The sequence below is a fragment of the Saccostrea cucullata genome, unplaced genomic scaffold (genome assembly GCF_032062105.1).
Source record: "Saccostrea cucullata isolate Sc308-1 unplaced genomic scaffold, CSIRO_AGI_Scuc_v1 ctg85, whole genome shotgun sequence".
In the NCBI taxonomy this organism is placed as follows: domain Eukaryota; kingdom Metazoa; phylum Mollusca; class Bivalvia; order Ostreida; family Ostreidae; genus Saccostrea; species Saccostrea cuccullata.
The window spans coordinates 188331-216235 of NW_026929712.1; the positions used below are offsets into that span (position 1 = coordinate 188331).

Sequence of the window (27905 nt, forward strand, 5' to 3'; positions counted from 1 at the left end):
TTACGTGTGTGTTGGTGTTCGGACTGGGTGCTGTTTTCGTAAAAGAGATCGAATGACTGAGATTATGGAATTATCGCTGGGTTGTCCATTACAGTCAATCGTGTTAAAGAATTCTTTATGAAGTGTAAAATTTGACTAGCTTTTGATCTCTAATGGAAAAAGCAAAGTTTGATTTTGACTGGACTTGGATACATATATTTTAGGAATTGTCAACTTCAGAACAGGATTTATTGTGAGAGAAATGGCGTCTGCTAAAGTTTCAAAAGTACGCCTCAGGTCCTCTGCTTCTAAAAAGGATGTGACTGATGGGGACAAACCTACCCCTAATATTAACAATTACGATCTACTCAGTACCGTGGGTAAGTCCAGATTTCCCCTCTGCAGCTTAGTAATCATGGTTCTGTGTTTGTGGTGTGTGTAGGCGGATCCAAGTTTTGTTTCTGCAACTTTTATGAAAATAATGTGCTTATATTAAATATTGTGCATCTAGAATTTTGTTTAACTCAGAAGGATATTCATGGAACATAACTTGTAACTAAAACTAAAAGTTATGAAAACATGCTTGTTTAGACAATTTATAGATAGGTTTCATATTATTCTCATAACTTCTGGGAAAAGTTAGATTTGTTTTATTTTAAAGAGAAGTTTTAAATTTGAAATTTAAAATGCTAGATGACTAAGAGTTTGATATTTAATTCCCTACACCCACATAATTAGTGGTGATCAATACCTTAATTAGTTACTAAATATAGGGTGCAAGCTGAAACTTGAGAAAAACCCAAAACCAGTTAAAACAAAACCAATTTAGGTAAAAGTTTTACACCATATGTGTAACACATACACCAAAATAATGTTCACTTCTGATATTAAAAGAAAAACACACACACACAGATAACAATAATACAATTTAACCTTGAAAATAAATCTCTTTGTTGTATTGATTATAGTGCTTTTGTCTAGACACCTGTATAAAAGCAGCTGTTTTCTATTTTATTCCTTGTATTAATGTATAAGACAGTCTAGAGGCATTAAGCAATACCTCCCCTCCCCCCTTATTTATGAGTACACTTGTATCATTTTTAATATGCACATTTTTGTGTGGGGGTTAGAATGGGGGAGAGCGTTTAATAAACAGTACTTTATATATAATTGTTAAGAATTATATATGGATATTAAAAGGCGATGATTCATTAGGCAAAGATATTGCAATTTTTTTTTTTTTTGGCTATATTGCAACAATCTAATTGATCCAAGATCCAGTATGGTCTAGATATGACAGTTTCGAGATCAAATTCAAGTTTAAAAAAAATCACCCTACTGCCAATAGCTTCTTTTGACATAATCAAAACTACACTGTGTATTTATACTAAACAATGACCGAAGTTCTATTTGACCAAGCGTCTTTTGTCCAAATACATAGCTAGTGTTTAACAATGGAGTACTTTAAATAATGACATGCAATAGGCCTTTATCCGATATTTACGATTAAGTACCTTGACTAAATATTTGTTTGAAATTCTCACCATTTGTAAGAAGAATTTCTAACACTCTAGGACTTCAAAAAGCGAAAATATTTATACAAAAAATTTACGTGTTATTTCCAGTGACCCACTTGACTTTGAATGCTAGCTAAATTTTCTATTAAATATATTATTATTATAATGTAGATTTACATAAAAGAAGTTCTATTGAGCTAAATATACATACTTATTTTAACAGCTTTATGTTCTAATGTCATGTGCACACCTTAACCAAGTTATTTTTTTCATGTTTATAACATTTTTTTCAGGTAACAAAAATTGACTTTTCATGTATCATGCGCCCAATCCTATATCTAGATCAAACAATTTAATAGTGTTTTGGAGTATGCTATCAAATATATTAAGTTTAGAAGTCATTAAATGGGAACTTTGTCACACCTTTCAGTTTGAAGATTGACACATTTAGCAATTGTGGTAAACAAGTAAAAACACCTGATAACCCTGCAGGCAGAACTACTAACTTACAGAATACAGGTTTAAATCATAAATACATTTATATTTTTATAAAAGTAATCAATCCTTCAGTGGTATTTATCTTTAAAGAAGTAAATGTTTATGTTCAAAACATAAAATTAGACTGTTAATGTATCCTTGTTACCAGAGGTTGTTGTAGTGATTACCCGGTAATATAAAAAAAAACTTCTTAGGTACGTCACATGCAGAATTTTCTTAGATCATGCCTGAGGACAACCCCCCCAATATAGACCCCGGGACCTTTAAAACCTTTTTCTAAAAAGCAATCTTTCAATGTCATTATTGTGATATAATCCATACCATCAATTAAAATTAATATTCCTAAAGAGATTAACATTTGACTAAATTGCTATTCTATTCTGTGAGGATCATAGTGATGAAGGTCCTAGCTGTCCTCAAATACAGGTCCTGTCATCTGAAACACTCCTGGTTGCATCAATTCCAGCTTCCAGCACCTTCAATATGCACAGGAGAATGAACTCTGTCATGTACATAGCAGTTAACCTTGAATGTAAAAAGGGGACAAACCTACAATCTTACTCAAAGGTGTTTGGAACATGGGACTTGAGGGGGAAAGTTGGAGGGAGATGAATATGAAGAGGAAGAAGGGGGGGGAGTGGTGGATTAAAGTGAGAGAGATAATGTAGATATAGAGAAAAAAGCTAGAAGAAGAGATAAGAAAAATGAGAAAAGGAGGAGGGGGTGAGATGGGGGTTAGAGGAAGGGTACCCCTTGACAAGCACTTACATACCACAGCTTTATGAGGCCATCTCAAGTGTTTGTCAATCTGACTGGTGAAGGGTGCTTTTATTTGCAAAAAAGACAAATGAAATGGGTATACAAGTAAACAGGTAGAATACATGTAGATATCGTGGAGAAGTTTCACTTTTTGATATTTAGGGGTTGCCCATAAGAATTGAAGTAGAAGAGGTCATTTGCAAAACAGAAGCGATAGGACATCCTCCCCTAATGGATGGGGGGGGGTATGTGCAAAAATAACCAGATTATGCCACTGTGGGAGGGAAAGTTCCCCAGTCCCTGGATCATGCACAGCCCTTATTTATACAAAAAATGTGACGATGAAGTCACATATTTTGTCCTTATGGAGTATATTACTTACTTGTCCTCTCTGTCTCTCAGATGTTGCATGGGGCTGTTTATTGAGTACAATCATGTGGTAATTAATATTACCCTGGCTATTGGTACAGGGTGCCACATACATTGTCTTCTGTGGTCTTCTGCTATATAGGGCCAATTCCAGAATAAACATATTTAAAGTCTTTTCCCTTTTATTTTTTTCAAAAAAGGGTGGTGGAGGGTGTGTGTATGTCTGAGGGTTTGGGTGGGGGAGGTGGTACTTATATAGAATTCACTTGAAACAGCAAATGCTGATGTTGCATAATATAGACATTTATGCCTCACATATATATGTTAGTATATCATGTACATATGTTTTTTGTTGTTTTCAACATCTAAAAATGCTAAATAAAAGATCAATGCAAAAAAGATCACAAAGAAAAAAAGCAGAAGAGTTGTAAACTCACAAAAAAAAAAATAGATGAAAGTCAGTCATGAGCTAAAATATAGACGCCTGCCGGTATATATATACACAGATGAGTTTTTATTTAGCCGAGTATGAGTCATCCTGCTGCAGGGGTCACTACCAGCACTGCCTGTACCCCCTAACTCCTCACCGAGGGCTAATTTTAGTAATGTTTTGCCAGAAAACAAGACACTAAGCTCATCCCGGTGATGTTCAGCTTCCATTTATATCTACACTTTCATAATCCGTCCGAGGTCATCATCATGAGCAGACGGAGCAAAGGTCACAAAGGTCATAGAAAATCGCAGCAGCAGGGCCTGACTCCTCATATATTGTGCAGATTAATTTTTGATAGATTTTCAAAAAAAAAAAAAAAGGTTTGGAAAGATCACAGTCATCACACATGTAGGAGGAAGATATTATAAGAAGGAAAAAAAAAAACAAGCATTTAGCTGAATTTTTAATTAAGTGAATTTTAATGTGTAATGTTACATATCGCCACTCAATTTTTTATTTCATAAACATAATATAAACTGATTATAAGTAGTTATTTAATTTATCAATAGTTATGCAAGTATAAAATGACCAAGTTTTACCCAAAGGTTATACAAGTGGGATTTTATTACTTGGTTGGCTGATTCAGATGTACTTTTCAATTGAGATCAATTGATATCTAATATTATGAATTTGTCTTGTTTTTCGTCTGTTTTCAGTATTAATTTATTCCTGGTGATTAAGGGATTTAAATAGTTATTACTGTTATGGATTAAAATAATATTCTTTAACTTTAAAGTGTCAAACAAAAGTCCTTAATTCACATAATCCGTCTCCCTATGAGGCAACCTAGCTCGTTTTCACACCTTTATAATTTCAATGCAATGAACTCCATGACCATGAGCTGATTCTGTACAATTCTCAATATTGCACTGAGTCTTTTATATTGGGTCATAGATAGCTATTGTAAATTTTAAAAAAAGTACGGAAAAAAAAAAAGAAAAGAAAAAAATCTCTTCATCTCCTCTTGTTCAAGCTGATCACTGTCATAATATCATAAGGAATGTAGGACTTTGAAAGAAAAAAATGTGAATGATGAAAGAAATGCGAATGTATTCAAGAAGTACCAGTACACACCTTTATTTAGAACTACACACCTTTATCGATAATATTTTTTTCTAAAATAACTTCCTTAAAATTAGATTTTGAAAAAATGTACCTGGTACTTGCTTATTTATGAAGTAGAATTTATTATCTATCATTGTAGATGCCTATTCAATCTTAATTGTTTAATATTTTTTCTAAAAAACTTCCCTAAAATGAGACTAGAAAAATGTACATGCTAATATAAGTAGAATTTATCATCTACTAGTTGTAGATACCTATTAATTCTTAATTGTTCTCAGAGAGAATGAAAGCTGCAGCTGTCTTGCAATAAACTTTTTGTACATTAATGTACCAGAACATATAGTGAAATTATATGTAATGGTCTGACGTCAAATATCGCAAAAACTACATCATAGTACCTACCTCACCGGGGTTAAGTACATACAAGTATTGCTATGTTTGAATACATTCGCATTTCTTTCAACATAGACAGATGGTATTTATTATTCGGTATTTATGAGAAATCTATTTTTACGCACAAGAATGCTTTCTAATTTGAGAATGGTCACACTAATGATAAAAGCAATATTTTAGCACATTTCCTGGCTTACATACCTAAATACCCATACTAATGACAGGTACTTTTTATATAGTCATGTAGTACCTATAATTAGTATCTAAGTACACTGATGAGTATGCAGTATTAGTCAATATGGCTTTTATACTGGCAGATATATTATATTGACAGCTAACTTTATGGCGGTATAAGGACATTAAACTATATTATATTGGGCTTCATCAGTACGGAATACAATGTCGCATTGATTTAGCAATACAATATGTGTAAGCACAGTAAACTGTATTGGCTTCCTCAAAGGAATATAATGTAGACTGATTAGCAATACTATATATTTATTGTCCCAATCAATGCTTTAATCAAAATACAGGAAAATGAAGGGGAAGTCATTGAGGCAGTATTTTACAAATTAAGATACTGTAACACTGTACATGTGTACATTCATTCGTTATTCACATTTTGAGATACATGTACATTAAAATTAAAGGACATTATAAACCCATACAACTTTAACTGTTTGTAAAATGTTCCCTGAAAGCCCACTGTCCTTAAGGATAGATGATACAAACAAACTTTTGCCAAAAGTTTTGATAATAGCAACTTGGGTCATGTTTTAATGAACAAAATGAATAAGTTTCACAGCATAGTTTTTAATTTTTTATTCAAAGTTGCACATAAATGGAATTTGAAGTGAAAAATATTTGTATAGAATAATATAGGATGGTTTCAGAAGGGTAGAATTTGGTTTACAATTTCTTGATATTCTAGAAATTTATTATTTGCGTCAATTGCAACGAAATGCATGGTTACTAAAAAAAATATATACTGTGAAATTCATTTAAAATGCATCCATTTTTTGTTTGTATTTCAATATAACTTGACACACAAGGAGTGCCAAGGACATCTAAATTAGCAGCTTTGTGCTTTGGTGGTGTCCCAACATGAATGAATATTTTTAATGGGCTGTTAAGGATATCTGATCCTCAGCCAGGAAGGATAACTCCAAAAATTAACATTTAATTTGAAATGCATCAAAATGAGGCTTGAAAATGAAATTTTTTCATGCAACAATTTTCATATTTATTTACACTTTATAAGATAGTGCATCGGTTTTTCTTTCGATGAAGTCATGGTTACTAAAAAAGGTCTTATAAAAGTTGACATTTGTACCCTATAAAAGGAAAACAAAAAATACAGTTTGTTGCCATGGAAAAAAAGATTTTCTTGAATCCAGCCTTATATACCAATGCTTTATAATATGATATGAAATGAAAAGTGATTTATGGTGTTTTGCAATGATAGCAAAAGCCTTTTACACTATGTATTATAGAATACATGACGGAAATAGAAGAAAAAAATATCAAATAAGTATTAAAATCATGACAATTTCTCGGAATGCCTGGATACCTATGGTTTTTTAGCCTAAAATATATATGTTGATCAATTTGCAATTAGAAAATGCATTGCTGATATTTCAATTCGCTTTTTCTGCAAAAATATTAGAGATTTGACAATTTTCTCTATATAATATGATCAACTTTAATGTTTAACTTTAAAGAAATACTGTGGATAAAATTACATAACTTTGTGAATACAGAGATAGTTTTATGAGTATTTTTGATTACTTAACTGCTAATTTTATAAACCTGAGGATCGGACTACCTTAAGCAACAAACAAAATTCTTAAAATTCCATGGTAACACAATAAAGCCATAGAAGCAATTAATTATGTTAAAGTTCAATAAAAATACAAATTGATAATTAAAAATAATTTTAATTTAAGAAATATTTTGCCAATGGATGGGTATTTGAGTCTCTGGGTGTATTAATTAAATAGCCCATCTTGATAATGAAACATTATTTATTAATATTAAAGTTCAATTTACTTCAATGTAGAGTAGCTTAGATGACCATTTTATACTCCCCCATACCATTTAAATGCTAATCTAAGTAATTTGAGAAGCATTCAGATGATCTATAATAATAAATTGCTTTGTCACTGCATATCAGGAGCTCTGTACCCTGGGGTTTGACGTCATAGACAGTCTCGCTTTTAAACTCGACCACTATCATTTCATTTTTCTGTTTATGACACCGATACAGAATCACAAGATTCTTTTATTCTTAATTGATTCCAAACAGACATAAACTCACAAAGCTCGATTTGTTAAAAAAAAATTGAATGAATACTCAATCAATATCTGCGAAATCTTTCCATGGGGGAGATATATGACTGGAAGCTAATGTAAGCCTCTTTCAGACCTTTTCGGAATAATTATAGATTTCTGTTTTTCGAACATTAAATTATCAGTAGGTATAACTGTTTTGCTAACCCTGCGCTTCTTGATCCAATGATAGCAAATGGTGGATTTTAATCCCTATTTAATTGAAGGTTGTTCACCTTAAGTTTCAAGGATATGGAGATATCGGATTGTCTATGGGCCAGGGGTAGTTTTGGGTCTGTCGTATTGATGTATAATGATTGCTTGTCATTCGAAAGGATTGAGCGAAATTCTTTAAATCTCAAGGGAAAAAAATGGACCAAAAAATAATTTCCGTACTTGGTACATTTTTTTTTTCTTCCTTTTCACTTTTTCAACCTCAAAGGTCCATTTTTTCCTTCTTTTTTGGTGCACAATAACAATTAACTTTGCTTTTATCCACAATTAAGACTTGGAAGTTATACATGTACTTTGAAATTGGCCCCATGAAAATCAAAAATATTCTTGTACAGTATAGATATAAAAGTAAAAAAAAATTTATTGCCCAAATGAATAGAGCAAAAAATGATTTAAAAGGCTTAAAAAAACCTCCTTATGAAATTTAAGCCTGAAAATTGTAAATCTAAACCTGAAAAGGTCTTTAAATTAACAGTTTCAAATATTTGTTAAACTCCTTATACATATTAATATTAGTTAGAAAAAAAATGCCTTAGGGTATATAAAACCTTTATTAGTTCCCCCTTTAAAAATTTTTTTATTTCCCCATTTTGTCATCCGTAACACCAGCATTGGTGAAGAAGTAATAAATCATTAAGACATGTAATTATTTTAAGATAAGTACGCAAATCTCGAGACAAAGCACAAGAATCATTGGCATCATCATGATTCGCGGAGGGAGGACATTAGTTTCTGCGACTTGACATTATAAATATCGTTCATCTCGTAACGACTTTGGCCTCGTACATCATGTTAGAGTATAATGCCATTATAACGTGAATTTTGGTCATATTGCTGATGGTGCTAACTGATATATATATCTTGAGGTACATTTTTTTCCCCTCTATATCGCTTAAGTGGGTAGGTGTCGTATTGAAATCAGGTGTTTGTTTTTCCTTAACCTATTAACAGGACTTCAAATCAACCATAAATGATAATTATGACGTTGACTTCAATTATAGTTTATACAAGGGCAAAATACTTTTTGTCCAAACTCTTGCAGAGCATGATCTTTTATCTAGCAGTTTGTTGAAAATGAATTATTTCATTTGTATTCTTTATCTAAATTCTGTCAATGCATTTTTTGCTAGTATGTGAATTAATATAGACACAGGATTAAATATCAATAAAATACAGTCAAACCTCATTCTCTTGAACTCAATAGAACCAAGGAAAAGCTTCAAGATATCCAAGGATTCAAAATATCCAGGGTAAAATACTTTTAAAAAGAATTCGTGGGTTAGGAGTGAGGACTTAAAAAATTATTTTGACATATCCATTGGTTTTCAAGACATCAGTGTTTGAGATATTAAAAGTTCAATTGTTAATTTGTTACAGTGTATTTTTGTTGAAGCGTGTTGCCTCTTCCTGCTATAGGATGAGTAGATTAATGTGATGAGTCCTCTCTGAGTCAACAGTATTCTATGTGCGCTACTGTCAAAATGTTTTGGGGTATGCATCTTTGTACATCAATGTTGTTATTGTGAATTTATGTACTATAATACAATTTGGAGATAATGCAGTAATTGGATTATATTAGATGTTGCTCTTTGCCGAATCTCATAAACAAGTTGTTTTCTTTTTCTTTGTACTTAGTAACTTTAAATATCTATGCACCCTACTTTTTGTGGCAATTTGTTTATTTATCTATCATCAATAGATCATGCAATTGCAAACATTAGTGAAAATATTTTGATTCAAAGATAAAATTTATTATCGGAGAGCAGGGGGCTTAGTGATTTTATTGGATTATATGTGTTTTCTCCCTGTCAGAAAGCTTTAACAATTTGCAAATGATTTTGAAACTGGGGGAAAAACAAGATAGATCTAAAAGTTTAATATTTTCATCTGCTGAATATTTCCTTTTTTATGTCTTAGGAAAACCACTTCTTTTAATCAACCCATTAATGCTAATCTAGTTAGAACCATTTTTTGAAGGCCACTTTTATGAAAGATGTCTTAAACAGTGGGCTCTTTCATCTGTTCATAAAGTCATAAATTTAAACAATAAAATTTCTTTTTTCCTGCTGTGTGAAATATGGGATTAAATGGTTGCAACCATCACAAAAAGAAATTTCTTATTACTAGCTTATGTGCCCTAGCTGAGGGTTATGTATTTTTTCCACAATACTTTCAACCATTTATTCCAGTCCAAATTAAGAAAGCATTTTATTAGGTCACCTGAGTAAACTCAGGTGACCTATTGCTATCTGTTTTCGTCCGTCGTCGTGTGTTAACATTTGAACATTTTAGCTATTCTTCTCTGCAACCACTCAACCAATTTCAACCAAATTTGGCACAAAGCATCTATGGGTGAAGGGGAACAAAATTTTTGAATTTCATGATCCCTGCCCCCCTGGGGCCTGAGGGGTGGGGCCAAAATCACTAAAATTAATCCAATCTTTAAAAATCTTCTTCTATATATATACAAAAACAAGACATCAAGCAGTCAAACTGTTTGCATGATTATAATCAGCATTGAGTCCTCTACCACAATTGTGAAATTCATGGCCCTGGGGTCAGGGGTTCTAGTGCTAGGGTGGGGCTAAATAAGAAATATATAGTGAAAATGCATTATTTCTTTGAAAATCTTCTTCTCTGCTCCTGGGTATTAAATAGACCAACTAAGTGCATAGTTAATGAGTGCACGAGAGTGCCATATCAAAATTGTGAATTTTATGGCCATCCAGGGTCAGGGTACAAAATTCTGGTTTATGGGGCTCTATTGATTATATATAATGAAAAACATGATTTCTTTGAAAATCTTCTTCTCTGGCCCTTGGTATTAAATAAACTAACTAAGTGCATAGTTATGATGAGCAAAGTGCTTTTACCAAAATTGTGAATTTTGTGATATGCGTAATAAACATTGGGTCAAGGGTTCTGGTGTCGGAAACGGACTACGAAGGGGGGCTCTATTGATTATATAGTGAAAATACATGAATTCTTTGATAATCTTCTTCTCTGCTCCTAGGTATTAAATAAACTAATTCAGTGCATAGTTATGATGAGCAAGAGTGCCTCAGCCAAAATTGTGAATTTTATGATAATTTAGGGTCAAGGGTTCAGGTGTTGGGGGACTCTATTGATTATATAGTGAAAATACATGAATTCTTTGAAAATCTTCATCTCTGCTCCTAGGTATTAGATAAACTAACTGCCTCTTCTAAAATTATGAATTATATGGCCCCAGGGTCAGGGGTTCTGGTGTTAGGGCGGGGCTCTATTGATTATATAGTGAAAATACATTAAATCTTTGAAAATTTTCTTCTCTTTCTCTTGGTATGAAGCAGATGAACTACCTAAATAGTTATGATGAGCAAGGGCCCTAATCTTGCAGAATTGTGAATTCAAGGCCCCAGGGTCAGGGGTGGGGGGGGGCTCTACTTATATACTGAAAATGAATTAATTATTTGAAATCTGCTCTTTTGTATTTATAAAACATTTATTTATTTTATGATAGGCAATTTTAAGTGTGCCATTTTAAAATTTGTACAATGTGTGGACCTAGGGTCAGGGGTTTATGTCACAGTGTTAGGGGCACTACTGATTATTGCTGAATATTACAGATTAGTTGGAATGAAATTTTGTTCCCTACCCTGCGTATGGATATTCAGTAACCAAGCTAAGCAACTGCTAAGTGTATTGTTATGATGATCAATGGTGCCATCTTTCAAAATTGTGAATGCCATATAGCATCTGGCTTAAAACATGAATCAAATTCAATAACTGGAAAGTTGTTGCATAATGCTCAGGTGACCTATAAGGCCCGTGGGCCTCTTGTTGTTCAAGTAAAAGTTCAAGGTTAATTGAGTTTCTGAATTTATATTAAGTCAGTAAAAGTTCAAGGTCAATTAAGTTTTTGAATTAATAATAGTTCAAGGTCAAGTATATATAAATTCACCAGCTATTACCTATAAGATCTTTAAAATTCAATATGATATATATTTAGTTTAACCTATATATAATTCCTAATTTAATGAATATAACCTATTCATATGTCATGTATTTACTTTTTGATGTTTATTATTTCCAAATAATATCAAGGTAATATTAAATACTTTATTGGTATTGAAATACTTTTACATATAAATATTTTTTTTCAGGAACCGGTACGTTTGGTCGTGTAGTCCTATGTCGAAATAAAGAAACCAAAGAATACTGTGCCTTGAAAGTCCTTCAGATCTCACTGGTGATTCGCCTGAAGCAGATAGAACATGTCAAGAATGAGAAAGAGATTCTGGCAGCAGTGTCTTGTCCCTTCATTGTTAATATGTAAGTACACTGTATACAGTGGAAGGTTTGCTGTGTAAATATATATTTTTCTTCTTGCCATTCTCTTGTGAATTATTTATAAACAGAATTGGGGGATATTACTTCACGGATAGGGGATAAGAAAAGATCGTAACTCTAATTTTGTTCCGTATTAACTGTGGCAATAGATTCTGTGCTCTTCGATATTTTTCATGTGTAGTGCAATGTCAAAATATTTATTCTTTGTTTGATAAAATGATTATTCTTCTGTATTTGGGGTGTTTGAAGTTTTAGCTGCTGCTTTTTAAGAAAATGACTAATCTAATAGACCCAGTGAATCAAAGAGCAGCCTTGAATAAGGGAGATAAACCAAGTTTCTCTAGAACATCTGAAACACACTCCTTTAGTTATCAGAAGCAGCTTTCACTGAATGTGATTTTTGTTTTTGTTAATATCAAATGGTTTAATTAAACGTATTTAATCTTCTTTTTTTATGAAACATGATTTCTAACATCAAAGAACTTTTAGAAATATTTTTTTCTTCTCTTAAACAAATTTCTTCATCTTCTTAAATAAAAAAAAAGTTTTCAAAGAAAAGGGATGAAAATAGATAACTCTTAATGAGTTGAAAAGGCCAGACAAAAAAGTTAGAATATTAGTTCTTATACTGAAGACATTCTTGTTTTCTACATAGGATTAACTTGCATTGCATATATGTACATGTACATCACCATGCATACATAAATGATCACCATCTTTCCCTGGAAATAAGTCACTAAGTATATGTAATGTGCATTTAGGAGTCAGAAAATGATAATCCAAGAAAATTTTCTTCATGTAGTTTTATATACCTATAAGATTAATTGAACAGAATTTGTGATTCCTCAGAAATATGACCCCGTGGAAAAAAGCATGTGTAGAGTATATTACATTTCAGTGTCTTGATTCTTTTTCAGAGTTTTCAATATATTTCCTCTTTTATCAGATCTCATATAGGTTTTCAAGGACCCTCACATCTGCTCGTCGTTGATATAAGAGAAAGATATTGTTATTTAATAGTTATTTCAAAATGTGTGATAACATGATTAAATGCATACTAAGAATGCTATATATTTTTACATTACTCCTAAAAAACCCAATTTGTAACATTTCATATGCCATTATTTGTTTTTATGTATGTAAGAGCAGAAAATATATCTTCGTAATCTTTGATGGTAAAAGGTCAAACTGCAGACAGGTTCGTAAATCTGCAAGGTGGTAGAGTTACATCATTCAACTTGATTCAATGCATGTTTTGACATAATTGCTTACAGCAATAATAACAGTAGGGATTGGGGTAAAAAAAACTTTCTTGTCCATGGAATAAATTTGCAGGAACAAATTTCAAAGTGTTCTTGATAGATCAAGTAGATTTCCTATAAGCTATTTGAAATTAATAAAAAGAATAAAGAGAATATATTTTATATGTTTTCTGCCAGTTTCGTGATAGAGCAGTAAATTATTTTTATGATGTATAATGCAGTACGTTGCCCTTGAAAATCAAGTTTATTTTAGCTCTTGAAGATTTCAAGTTTCTTTATGAATTTATTACCTTCTACCATTTATAGCTTGACATTTTTATAACAAATTCCAACTTGTAACAAGGACATATTTTTGTATTGAAAATTATTGTGCAAAGTAATGAGTTATTAATTGATCATAAACTGAATTCTGCCATTTATGGTGTCAAAAGTGATTTTGATTAGTTTACCCTTAGAGGGAATTCATATAATAACAAAGTATTCTATCGGATCTTTAAAATTTCAGGGAGGGCTATTAAAAAAATGTCAGTTGACACTAGGGTTGCAGTCAAGATTGTGGCATAAATCATTAGAGATACACTGTACTGTGTACTTAACAAATACAAGATGTATCACTATAAAGTAATGCTGTACATATCTTAGGATCTTTTTTGCATCAATCATGTCAAAGCATCAAATTTTATCCTGTATACCCCCCCCCCCCCTCAAACACACACAGAGCAAACTTTACAAATGATCTTATAATTAAAAAAAAAATATCATGTTCAACTGTGTTTCAGTGAAAAAGTGCCTTTACAGTTGTACATAAGACTGATGCAATGGAACCTCTTTAATCTCTGTGTTTCATTTTTTACAGGCAATGGGCGTATCATGATGACAGATTTCTATACATGTTACTGGAATATGTACCAGGAGGAGAACTTTTTTCATATCTAAGAAACCATGGCAGGTTTACAAACAGTATGGCAAACTTTTATTCATGTGAAATTGTGTCAGCCTTAGACTATCTACATAGCAAACATATAGTGTATAGGGACTTAAAGCCAGAAAATCTGCTTCTAGACCGCAGTGGACATATCAAAATTACTGACTTTGGATTCGCCAAGAAACTGGAAGACAGGTAAGTTAATGGAACTTCAGATTTTTGATGCTAGTTGTTAGTCTTAAAATCATCCCATATCAATGACTTTTGTGGCACATTTAGCAGCAGATATGGTTGATAGTTGTTTAGTGCCTAGTTTACTAATTTTCTGAGGTTTGGACCTACCAATATTCACTAGAGGCTGTCTTTGTATAATTTTATGTCTTTTGTTTCCTGTTCTTTTTAAAAGGATGTGGGTTTTGTCTATATATTTTGTCCATAGACCTCAGGGATTTATAGGGGTAGTCAATTTCATTGGCTAAGCACTGCAGAAACCACTTTTATCAGGAAGAACCTGTCAGGAGCTTCTACATGTTCTATGGGCGTTTTGGTTTGGAGAAGATTTTATTATTATATTTAATATGTACAAGAGAAAATAATAAAGACAGGAGCATAAATTGTATTGTGCAAAAGGGATACTTAATCCTTGATGGCACCCGATCCCACATCTGATTGTTTTAGAGGTAGATGTGTTTGCACTGTTCCCAATTTGTATTGTTTCAAGTCTTTCAGTGGACTTGTGAGCTTGACTGTCTTTAAAGAATGTTGGTATCCAATGAAGAATAATGTAGCATAAAAAAATATTTTTTAAAAGCCATATGAGACTTTCACCAGGACATTGAATTATGCAGAAAATGCATTTTTTAAATTTATTATATGTAGTATTCAGAACATGAAGGTTTTTTTCTTTCCTAAATAAAGATAGAAAAAATGTCTAGCTTCCTTGTATTTTGGTTTATTATATCCTCAGAATATGGAAAATTTCCTGTTTAGATCATGTCAGGTTATCAAACATGGGTGGAAACAGAAAAATAAAGATCCTTATTTAAGAACAGGAAAATTCTCTCAGATTTTGTTAGATAAAATATGAAATATTTAAAGGTTTTGTAATTAAGTTACCAAGTAAGAGCAGGCAGTGTTGCTGTGTCTTATTGCATTTCAACCATATCAACTCATTTCTGACACCTTATAAATATATAGTTGAATTTATGTTGTATTGTTCAAATAAAAAATCCTAGCAGAGCAAATTTTAAATAAGAAATCAAGCTAGTACTCTGTACTAGTTTCATTTCTTTACAGACATAACACATCAGCATTGGGAAATAAATATGACATCTTCCTAAACACGTATTCAAACAATGATTGAATAACCTTGAATGAAGACTCATTCTAGACTGTAATGCAATGTAAACCCAAGAACTTGTAAATACATACGACATTCACGGCAGAGTTCTGAGTCAATAGTTATTGAGATCAATCTGAACTGACATATTCTATAGATATTCAGTAGTTCTTTGGTTCCAATAAGTTTGGTTTGACCTCCAACACAAAAACCCAGGTCCCCGAGATAAATACACCCTTGGAAGACTCCAGGGTCTAAAGAGAGATTTTTGGCATGATAAAGATTTAAACTATGTTCTTATGCTTTTGTTTAAGGGTCTGTCATATTGAATGTCTTTAAAGCTATTGTCATCGTTCTATAATTCCTGTGCTTCTTTAGGGTCATGATTAATTTGATATGTTTAAATTTAGCTACAATTAGATTGCTGACAAATGTGAAGTTTTTGACACATGCTTGGACCACGCAAAATTTACTTCTTTTTGGAAAGATTGATATAATTATAGCCGAAAATTTGTCTAAGATTAGGGTCATTTGCCACAAGGTAATAATAGTTTATGAATTATGAATACCAGTACATATGTACCACAATGAGCCAAAAAAATTGCAATTCATTATTGTACAGGACTGAAAATACTGGCAATACAATTATAGGTTCAGGCCTAGAAAAAAAATATGTTTGTTTCCGCTTTCAGGCTGATAAAATATAGGGTAGGTAGGTAGGCAAATTTTTTTTTTTTTGAATTTTTTTTTTACTTCTTTAATCAAAACGTGTATAGAAGTAACATTAATGACAAAAGAAATGGTGTTTTCAAGCATTTCTGTGACAAACTTATAATAGAAAGGTGACTCAAACTTCTTTCTGTCATGAAAAGCTTGCAAAGTATGAGACTATAATTCCCTGGGTGAAATCTTGCACTTCATGGGACAAAAGCATTAAAAAAAATTTTAGGGTCAGCTATAAATTAGGGTCGGTCGGGAAAGCGGAAACAAACATATTTTTTTTCTAGGCCTCAGTGTGAAATTCAGGGCTTTTTCGTTTGTTGCATTCTGTTTTTTTTTCTCTTGTTTGTAAATTAATTGTTGATAAATGTCATTGAGTTTTATATGTTTCAAGTTTTTTTGGTGAATGGTTCATAAATAATGAAAATTGTCCAATACCTTACAAAACACAATGATCTATTCTGAGTATGTGCACCCTATTTACTGAAAGCCGAGACGGTATCTGCCTTGAATGCACAATGTCACAATTTTTGCCACTCGTGCGGGTTACTATCATACAAGTGGGACTAGACACAAAACATTTCATCAGTGCAATGATATCATCACAAAGAGGACTCAAAAGTTGATGTGCAAAATGTGGGTGCATGGGGGTATTGAATTTCTTGCATACTGAAGATCCATGGGGAAATTGAAGAGCTCCTCCAGTAGTTTGAGGTTCTGTCATGCTATGTACACATTGCTTGTCATCTAGAACAAACAAGATCGAGGGAAGTAAACAAAGGGTATCAATGTTTTGATGCGGACACAAACTTTTAAGATTTTTGTTGATAAATATTATGCATTGTCCATGGAAAGATGTACACGTATGCATGTACGTTGTGTAAGAATTTTTTTGTCATAAATTTTCATTTTTGGCCTAGCTTGTGCAAAAAAAATTGCAAAACAACAGGGAAGAGTTTCAACCTAACTTTGATTTATGCTATGGGAAAGTACATAGCATACAGCTAATACCTTAGATGTACACCATGGGTAACATTGTATGAATACCACACACACAGGAGGAGAGCCCTGAGTCAGTTGGCTTTGATCTAGTTATCTCTCCTAATCCCTCTCTCTGCTCTGCTAACACTGCTTCACTTAATGCTTCATCATATATCCCCCTGTTGACACATGCAGACAAATTGCTAATTAAAATTCCACCACACAAAAACCAAGATTCTTCAGATAGACATTCAAAATCAGCTTAAGATTTTTGAAATATAGAAAATGAGTTATAAAGCAAGATTATGCTCTTCTTATTTATTTATAGACAAAATTGTTCAAGTTTTCTTATAATGATCATTTTAATGTTTTCCCCTCCTGAATCTCACATCACCAACAAATTATAAAGATTTACGCCCTGCCATAATACATGTATAATGGCAAGGGCATACTGATAATACATGTACTGTCTTCTTTCCATCCTTTTGTCTTAATTGTCCTTCTGTCATTCTCTGTGTTAAGCTTAGTTTCAAAGAAATTAGTATTCAATATATTTTTATCAAATGTCATATGCTGATGCATATTGATGAGAGCTATACAACTACCATAGCATTTTTGTCCTTGACCTTTTCTTTGACCTTGACTTCACTCTTCTATTTATGTTTTAAATTAGCTCAGTTTTAAATGGCAAAACCAGATATTTTTATCATACCGCATAAGCTGATACGTACATTTTGAAAAAAAAGCTTTTGAACTGCATCAGATTTTTTATCCTGACCATTGTTGACCTTGACCTAAATTTTCTTCAATTTATTTAGTTCAGTTTCAAAGAAACTATGTATTCAAGATATTTTTTTTAAATCAAACTTTATATTATGCTAATCATATTGATGAGGGTTATTCAAAGTCAAACTTCAGCATTTTTACCTTGGCCTTCCCTTTGATCTTGACTTCACTTTTTTCTATTTCTGTCTTGCCCAGTTTTAAAGAGACAAATCCAGATATTTTTCATCAAATGTCATATTCTGATACATTTTGATGAGTGCCTTTGAACTGTGCATGCATCATGACATTACTATTTATTCTATGTGGGAAACCCAGCTTTAGAGAAAGTAATTGAGATATTTTCTCTAAACTTAATGCACTTATGCATTTTCATATTGGTATTACTAATGAGTCTTAGAGAGGGCATAATGTCCGTAAGGACACATCTCTTTTTAATCTTCACATGAAAAATAAAAAACTTGGAGGGGGTGGCTGAATGTTAAAAATGATTATTAAACAATCTCTTCTCCTATATCCATTGTCTCACTCCTTTAAAGCCCTTAGACTGATTGATAAATGACTTAACAAATGGTATAGTACACCAGAAAGCGGTTCATTGACCTGGTTATTATCAGTTTTAATAGTTACAATGACCCGGTATCTCGAAAAGTAGTTCAGTGCCTTCTTAATCAAAGAGGGTACCAATTATGTGTTCTGTCCAATCCAATTGTTGGCTCCACGAGCTGTTCAACTGCATTTTTTGTAGAAGTGCAACTTGTTAACAGAAAATGAAGCCATCTTGCATCAATTATAGTCTATACAATTCATATCAAATATGTTTTTTTTTTAGATTGTTCTAAATTAAAGTGTGAATGAATTGCTAAAAATAGGAATTAATATTAATTTATTTTGTACAATAAATTACTTTGTATAATTATTATTAGCTCACCTGAGCCGAAGGCTCAAGTGAGCTTTTCTGATCAAAATTTGTCCGTTGTCTGTCGTTGTCGTTGTCGTTGTTGGCGTTGTTGTCGTTGTTGTCGTCGTAAACTTTTCACATTTTCATCTTCTTCTCAAGAACCACTGGGCCAATTTCAACCAAACTTGGCACAAATAGCCTTGGGTAAAGGAGATTCAAGTTTGTTCAAATGAAAGGCCCTTTTCCAAGGGGAGATAATTATGAATTAGAGAAAAATTAATGGCATTTTTAAAAAATCTTCTTCTCAAGAACCACTGGGCCAGGAAAGATGAAACTCATGTGGAATCATCCTCAGGTAGTGTAGATTATTAATTTAAAATTTCAAAGTTTTACATAGGAATATATAGAAAAAAATCTTTAAAAATCTTCTTCTCAAGAACCACTGGGCCAGGAAAGATGAAATTCATGGGATATTTTTTCAAGTTTGTTAAGACCCCGGGGGGGGGGGGGGGGGGTAGGATGTGTGTCAAAATGGCCGATCAAGGTTTTACATAGGAATATATAGGAAAAAGTTTTGAAAAATTTTTTGGGCCAGGATAGATGTCATGTGGAATCATCCTCAGGTAGTGTAGATTCAAGTCTTTTCAAATCATGACCCCCGGGGGTAGGTTGGGGCAAAAATGGCCGATCAAAGTTTTACATAGTAATATATAGGAAAAATATTTAAAATCTTCTTCTCAAGAACCTCTGGGCCAGGGAAACTCATGTGGGATCATCCTTAGGTAGTGTAGATTTGTTTGTCAAATCATGACCCCTGGGGGTAGGGTGGGGCCAAAATGGCCGATCAAAGTTTTACATAGGAATATATAGGAAAAATCTTTAAAAATCTTCTTCTCAAGAACCACTGGGCCAGGAAAGATGAAACTCATGTGGAATCATCATCAGGTAGTGTAGATTCAAGTTTGTTCAAGTCATGACCCCTGCTGGTAGGTCGGGGCCAAAATGGTCGATCAAAGTTTAACATAGGAATATATAGGAAAAAATCTTTAAAAATCGTCTTCTCAAGAACCACTGGGCCAGGAAATGAAACTCATGTGGAATCAGCCTTAGATGGTGTAGATTCAAGTTTGTTCAAATCATGACCCTGGGGGTAGGGTGGGGCCAAAATGACCGATCAAAGTTTTACATAGGAATATAGGAAAAATCTTTAAAAATCTTCTTCTCAAGAACCACTGGGCCAGGAAAGATGAAATTCATTTGGAATCATCCTTAGGTAGTGTAGATGCAAGTTTGTTCAAATCATGACCCCCGGGGGTAGGGTGGTCCAAAATGGGATCAAAGTTTTACATAGGAATATATAGGAAAAATCTTTAAAAATCTTCTTCTCAAGAACCATTGGGCCAGGAAAGATGAAACTCATGTAGGATCATCCTCAGGTAGTGTAGAAGTTTGTTCAAATCATGACCCCTGGGGGTGGTGGGGCCAAAATGGGTCAAAGTTTTACATAATATATAGAAAAAAATCTTTAAAAATCCTCTTCTCAAGTACCACTGGGCCAGGAAAGATTAAACTCATGTGGAATCATCCTTAGGTAGTGTAGATGCAAGTTTGTTCAAATCATGACCCTGGGGTAGGGTGGGGCCAAAATTCAAAGTTTTACATAGGAACATATAGGGAAAACTTTTAAAATCTTCTTTTAAAGTACTTCAAAGCCAGGCTTTGTTAAATTTATAGGGAATCATCCTCAGGTAGTGTAGATTCAAGTTTGTTGATGAACCCCCCCCCCCCCCCCCAGTTTACTTTCAGTTCTGATCTGATCTGTGTTTTTTCCTAGCCAATTGCTTGCGATGTGGGGCCTCTTCTAAGCCCGATGTGTGTTACTTACATTGATTTAATTTTTTCATTTGTCAGTTTTGGGTACATTTTTCTCTGATATCATGACAATATTTAAAAATGTCTGAATATCTTTCAGGACTTGGACCTTGTGTGGTACCCCTGAGTATCTGGCTCCAGAAATTATCCAGAGTAAAGGACACAACAAGGCAGTGGACTGGTGGTCCCTGGGTATCCTCATCTATGAAATGTTGGTGGGGTAAGTGGATTTGTGGTCCCTATGAAATGTTGGTGGGGTAGGTGGATTGATGGTTCCTATGAAATGTTGGTGGGGTAGGTGGATTGATGGTTCCTATGAAATATTTATGGGGTAGGTGGATTGATGGTTCCTATGAAATATTTGTGGGGTAGGGGGATTGATGGTTCCTATGAAATGTTGGTGGGGTAGGTGGATTGATGGTTCCTATGAAATGTTGGTGGGGTAGGTGGATTGATGGTTCCTATTAAATGTTGGTGGGGTAGGTGGATTGGTTCTTCCTTTGAAATGTTGGTGGGGTAAGTGGATTGATGGTTCTAAGGTATTTTTATCTATGAATTGTTGGTAGCATAAATAGACTGGTAGTCCTTGGGTTTCCCCATCAATAAAATATTGGTTAGGAAAATATTAGTAGATTGGTGGTCCCTAGGTATCCTCATCAATGAAATGTTGTGGGGTAAGTGGATTAAAATTTGGTGGTCCCTATGAAATGTTGGTGGGGTAAGTGCATTGGTTCTTCTTTGGTATTCTAATCTATGAAATGGTGGTGGCATCCAAAACACAAGACAGCTAAATAAATGCTTAAGTTACAGTTGAACATTGGTACATGTATCTCCAACTCTGTAATCTCGAAGGCCATGGATATATGTTTAAGTGATTTGAAAGACCACACTATTATTTTCTTATTGCAATTTAAGATCAATATTTCAAGTCTTTTGATATCTCAACATTTTTTTCTTGGTCCAGTGAACTTTGAGATAATGAGGTTTGACTGTTAAGATTAATTTCTGCCATGCAATTTCATTCTTTCATTGTAAAGCTGCCCGAAAGCACAAGAAAATTAGTGGATAAATTTACATTTGACCTTGGTGTCTCAAACACTGATTTCTCAAATAATATGGATTGGAAGTCCAAACATTTTATTCTTTATGTATTTTGTTCTTGGTAACTATCATGAATCCTTGGATATCTGAAGGTTTTTTTTATTCTTGGGTCCATCAAGTTTGAGATTTACCAGGGTTTGACACTGTATATTTACAGTGTGTATACATTCAAAGAATCCATCCATGGCCAAGGCTTCCAAATTAAATCAATCTGCAGAAATCATATAATTAAGCTAAACTCCTGAGATATATCTGAAATAAAGATGCTAATGAATCTGATGAAATATTTTTTTTTCTTGTTTCAGCTACCCTCCTTGGTTTGACGACAATGCCTTTAGAATATATGAAAAAATCATTGAAGGACGCTTGGAGTGGCCAAAGCATTTAGACCCAGTGGCTAAGTAAGTCAGTGATACTTTTAGTTCAATGAAGGAATAAAGCAACACAAAAACAGAAAACTAAATAAATGTTGCAGCTACGATGATCTGTTGAACAACCAATATCTGGTCAATATGTCAAAAGGTTTTGTATAATAAGACAGCACTGTGTTACAATTCATCAAAGCATGCTTGACTTTCTCCATGCAGGTTTGCCTTGAAATCTGAAGGTTCTGTAAAGATTATAAAATCATTAATTCTTCCTTCAACTGATATGTGTGAATATGCACCTGCTGAAATTTATTTTCATTGGATTTTTTTTTTGGAAGCATGAGTGCCTTTTTTTTTACTGTTTCATATTTTAAAAAAATGGTTTTGATTTTGTTTTAGAAGTTTGTGTAAAATTTTAAATAGGATAATTTTTTTAAAAAATTTCCATGATGATTGCAGAAGTATTTATAATTTTTTTAAAGGTACATATTTTTTAACTGCTCTAGATTTAAGTATAATTATATATAAAAAAAAAAGTTGTTCTAATGCATTAAAATCTTCATATGTAAAAAGTTACTTGTTAACTTTAAAATAGAAGGTAGGGCTATATATTAATTATTATAAATCAAGCTCTATAGCTTTAATAATACTCATGGTCTAAAGTGTAAAATCTACTTGGAGTTTTTCATTGCTAAGAGTAAATTATTGCAATAAAATATAAACTAAACACAATTTATAGTCAAGAAGATCTAGAATTGAAGCCAAAGGTATCAACATTAATAAGAAGGTTAATTCAAAACAGCTTTTAGGTGACCTGATTCCACACAAAAATAGTAAAATTAAATTATACACCCTTGATGTATTTCAACAATAACACAGAAAATTCAACATTAAAAGTATTAAAATAAACAAGAAAATTTAAGCCACTGTGGGATTAAAGCCTTTGCTCTATCTAAAGTCTGTTCCTAATCTTGCTAATTCCCTGCACAAGTTGAGGTGTATGGGGAGACAGGGGGGAATACAGTTAAATGATTTATCACTAATTATGAGCATCGTTAATGGACTTAATCGTTGCTCCTCTCTGTCTACGAGTTGTCTCAGACGATAATCCCCACCTGAAAGAGGTGCAAACAAATTGGCAGGCACCCAATCCCGTAAATAACATTTGTGTGCCGGTAATCTGCGTTCTTAGGGAAACTTGTAAAATATAAAGTTTGTACTGAATGTGCTTTACACTGTGATTACAAACTCGGTCTTATACTTGGATAATCCTCTAATGCCTAATTTTTCGCGTCATAATATTTCTCGCACAAACAAATTAAAGTCTTAACCTATAGTTTGGGGCAAACTAAATTTAAATAATATGAAGTTACATAAGACTCAATTATTGGCACATTAGTTTAATTATTAATTTGTATAAAGGCCCAAAATATGTAAATTAAGTAGAATTTCTGTTAATTCGATGTAATGTATGTCTGTTCATTTATGACATTTTTATTTTTACTGATCAAAATGAATATATAAATGCCAATCATGATCTTGACAGCCTTTAGATCTTTTTATTGTTAAATAAATGCCCTGCCTCTCTATAATATGGCAGCTTCGTAACAATTCAACACAGAACATCTATAAATACAAGATCTCTATGGTCTGATACACTAGTTGTATATGATGAGGTTTTGATCTTTTTTTCTGCAGGGATCTGATAAAGAAATTATTGGTGCAGGACAGAACTAGGAGACTGGGGAATATGAAGGTATGCACACCTTGTTTTGAAAATCAGTCAATGCTTCGGGGGTCATTAAAGGGCATATTCATGATGAACTGTCTTTCAAGTAAGGTATATATGGAGACAAGAGTCCTCTTAAATTCTAAAAAAAGAATCATCACTTTGAATGCTACAAGGACACAGAATTTCATAATTTCAGTGAAAAAAGATAATTATGCACATGCAGACTGCATTTCAAATTAAATATTTATATCTTGATAATTTCTTAAAGTGGAAAGCAATTGGAAACCACTTTCTGCAGTTGCAGTAATTAGCAAAGTGATGAAAGACAGATGTTTGAAGTGTGTATTTGAGAAATAGGTAAATTGAATGAAAAGCAATGATGAAACACGGAAAAAACCGACTGATTATAACAATTTCCGAAGAAATTCTTTTTTTGATATAGATGGGTTTTATCAGATGTTTTATTATTTATAATATCAAGGATTGTTGCACTTTTCTAAAAAGTACATTACACAAAATAATTTGAGAAGTACATCATTTGGCTCCAAATTCGTCTTGTGCATAGAAGAAGATTTATTTTCAATATTTATATAACTTTAGTAATTTTAATGAGAATAATGAAAAGAATGGCATTGCACTTTTTTCATGAATTTTTAATTTTTTTTCAATTCAGTGCAATAGATTTATGGTAAGTTTTTGTTATTTGTTCCTTTTATTTTACAGAATGGTACAGAGGATGTGAAGAAGCACAAATGGTTTAAGGGTGTCATCTGGGAGGATGTAGCTCTACTGAAATTAAATGTAAGATTTCATTGACACAAAATGTTTTTGAAAATAAATCAAACCGTGACAGAGAACAAAACAAGAACAGTCATGAAGACTCTCAAAATTCAAGATATCTCAAAGTCTTAAATACTGGTTATAAAAAAAGTAAAAGAAAAAATTAAATTGTCTTCCATCTGAATTTGACATACCTACGGTATTTGAAATATATGAAAGTTTGAAATGAGGAAGTCAAACTGTAGTAGCACCTAGCTGCTTCAGATTTAGGTTAAAGCTGCTTCAGATTTAGGTTAAAATTAGCATTAGCTAGGATGAGACAATTTAGGACAGTTTTGGTAGTAGTGCTTATGAATTGTTTTTGCATCACTGAAAACTAAAGAAGGATAAAAATTTAAAGGATGATTTATTTGTATCAAATAAAAGATTCCGATGATGAAATACAAGAAGAGTCAAACCTCATTATCTTGAATTTGAAGGGGCCAAGAAAAAACTTCAAGATAACTGAGATTTTGAGATATCCAGGGTAAAATACTTAAGGAATAAGTAGTTGGGACTTCAAAATGGATTCGACATATCCATGATATTCAAGATATCTGTGTTTTGAGAAACTGTATTTCAACTGTACTATAAATCCACAGTCCACAATAAAAATATTTTTGGTAGTCTTTGCATGATGAAATTTAATCAAAATTGTGCAGTGTTACTTTTTTCATTAAGAGTGTGTAGTATTCCATGCAATAAATCTGTATAATATAGATCAAAGAGAAATTAGATGTGATGAAATTGATTTTGTTTCTGGAACCCCCTCATTTTTTTAGGTATAGGGTGAGATTCAATAGACAGTTAATGATGGTTCTCTTGTTAGCTCACTTTTGTGGATAAAGTGCTTAATCATGTGTTGATATATACAAGTTTCAATCAATACTGAATACTTTGGTTTTACAAAATACATTGGAGAAAGGCTTTCAAAAAATCCATCTATATAAACAGCTTTGTCTATGTGTGGAAAAAAAAATCGATTCTCTCTTTTTCTTCTCATTTTATTTTATTGATTATTTTTTAAAAGAATTCTCAGATATTTTTAAATGTGTCATCTATAATTTATTGAAACACCAGGTATTTGGGTTCAAAAATAGGGATAAATATAATGTGCTGTTTTTGTTTTGGGGCAATGGTAAAAAAAAGTTATTTCTAGAAAATTTTGATCCTTATTAAAGACAATACAGTACAATAAAACACTCGCTTAAAACAAATGTGCCTGAGATGGACAATGTTGCTTTGTTATAAGATTAATTTGTTATATTTGAGTTAAAGACAAGGGGAATGAAAAATCACTTTGCTACAAGCATCAATTTATTACAAAGTGTGTTATACTGTAATTGAATTATTAGAGGTCAAAATCTCTATTCTCCATTTTAACATATTAAACATACAAAAAATTTGAAACAATATTCCAATCCTTTTTACAGCCCCCTATCGTTCCTAAAGTCAGCCATGCGGGGGACACCCACAATTTTGAGGAGTACCCAGAGGACGGATGGAAGGATGCACCCCCTGTTTCATCAGCTGATCTAGAGAACTTTGCCGACTTCTAATTATACCGTCGCTTATTTCTGACTCAAAGGATTCCTTTCAAGTTAAAATGCCAGGGATAAAAAGTCATGTAACTTTGTTTAAAGTCCATGTCAGCAGCGCATATGTTGAGTGGTGCCTCCAAAGTGAAATATTCTTTTAGAAAGGAGGGAAAAAATTGATGTATTGAAGTTGTGAGCCTCCACATGTAGAAGAGGAAAGTAAAAGTATACTTGTAGAAGTAGTATAATGAGATTATGCACAGGGAAAGTTAAAACTGAAAAAGGATATTGCTGGACATAATATATTATGTGTGTGTTAAGGTTTTATAATTGTGTGTTAATAGATGTATTATAAATGTTACTGGTTGATGAAAAGTAGCTCAAGAGTTTGAGATAATGTACATTTATAGCTTTAATATAAGAATTTTTTTGTTGTATACTTCTGCAATTTCTGAAAATATATTTTTGCCCCAAAGATTAATTTTAAGAGTTATAAATACACATTTAAATAGAGATAAATACCACAGGCTTCTCATCAGTGTGTTTTCAATTTAAACTAAGAAAATTAAATTCTACTTCTAATGAGTTAATTTAATAAAGCAAAAAAGAATGAAGTATTTTGATAAAGACACTTACTGATTCTTAAATATGCTCTTTTAAAACAAAATGAGTGTACCCTAATATACATTTTCATTTGTTTTTATGAAATTTTTAAACAAAGACTGGGGCAAGAATTTGGCCTTACATGTGCATTTCTAATTCTTATACATTTACTGGTACATATAGTTGTAAGTATAGATTTACTTAGAATTTTTACCTAGTAGGTCTTAAAAGAATGTGCCAAATTCGAGGAATATTTTACAACCCCCCAGGAAAATGAAATTCATCTGTGTGAAGATTTTCTCACAACATGTTTACATGTTGAAATACAGTGTTTGTGGATTACCCTTAACTCTTTTAAACCCTGAAACATAGGCTTATCAGTGGAATAGTTTCTGACTTTTATTTTATCTTTTGAAAAAAGAAAATCCTAGCCAGGTCTTTTCATAAGAATTTTCATGATTTGAACTTTTGAAAAATAAGATATTTTATTGTCAGAGAAGTATAAATAGGATACATTTAAATATATATATTTAAAATTATAAAGTTATGTGCATTTTGTTTCTATTTATTCTGAGCTGTTTATGTAGTAAAATCCATAAATTATTCTCTGCAATGCTTCATAATTTTTCATTTACATCTTTAAAAACAGAACAAATTGTGTTTTCTTGTCATGATTTGAAAGTTTTTTAAAATTATTATTTATTTATCAAAATTATTTCGCTAAGAAGATGAAGCAAAGTTATTATTATTTTTTCTTAGATCTGACACATTGAATTGAAGAAATTCAAAAATGACATATATTGCTTTTTAACACATTAATTCATGCAGTTGCAAATTAATTATATAAGAATTTTTAAAAAAGTTTCAGACTTTATAATTTTACACAGTTAGAGCTATTTTTATAATTTCTAATGCAATTAATACTTATAAGTATAATTTAATTTTTTAATACTGAATGTATGTAAGCATAATATTTTTAGCCATATTTTTTTGA

General features: G+C 32.3%; 1 protein-coding gene across 1 annotated transcript; it reads left to right on the plus strand.

The window, feature by feature from the left end:
* Positions 1-27638, plus strand: LOC134281982 (cAMP-dependent protein kinase catalytic subunit PRKX-like). The gene is made up of 8 exons (XM_062764423.1): positions 1-359; positions 11781-11949; positions 14086-14349; positions 20851-20970; positions 22157-22252; positions 23918-23975; positions 24675-24752; positions 26204-27638. The coding sequence occupies exons 1-8, from the start codon at positions 242-244 to the stop codon at positions 26327-26329; spliced, it is 1029 nt and encodes a 342-aa protein (XP_062620407.1). The 5' UTR covers positions 1-241; the 3' UTR covers positions 26330-27638.
* Positions 27639-27905: the final 267 nt, after the last annotated feature.

Bases quoted from the DNA above. Each gene is read 5' to 3' on its own strand.
- LOC134281982 (XM_062764423.1), top strand. From the start codon at position 242: ATGGCGTCTGCTAAAGTTTCAAAAGTACGCCTCAGGTCCTCTGCTTCT. The intron at 23,976-24,674 runs GTATGCACACCT...TTTATTTTACAG, and splicing joins GGAGACTGGGGAATATGAAG to AATGGTACAGAGGATGTGAA. The intron at 24,753-26,203 runs GTAAGATTTCAT...TCCTTTTTACAG, and splicing joins TAGCTCTACTGAAATTAAAT to CCCCCTATCGTTCCTAAAGT.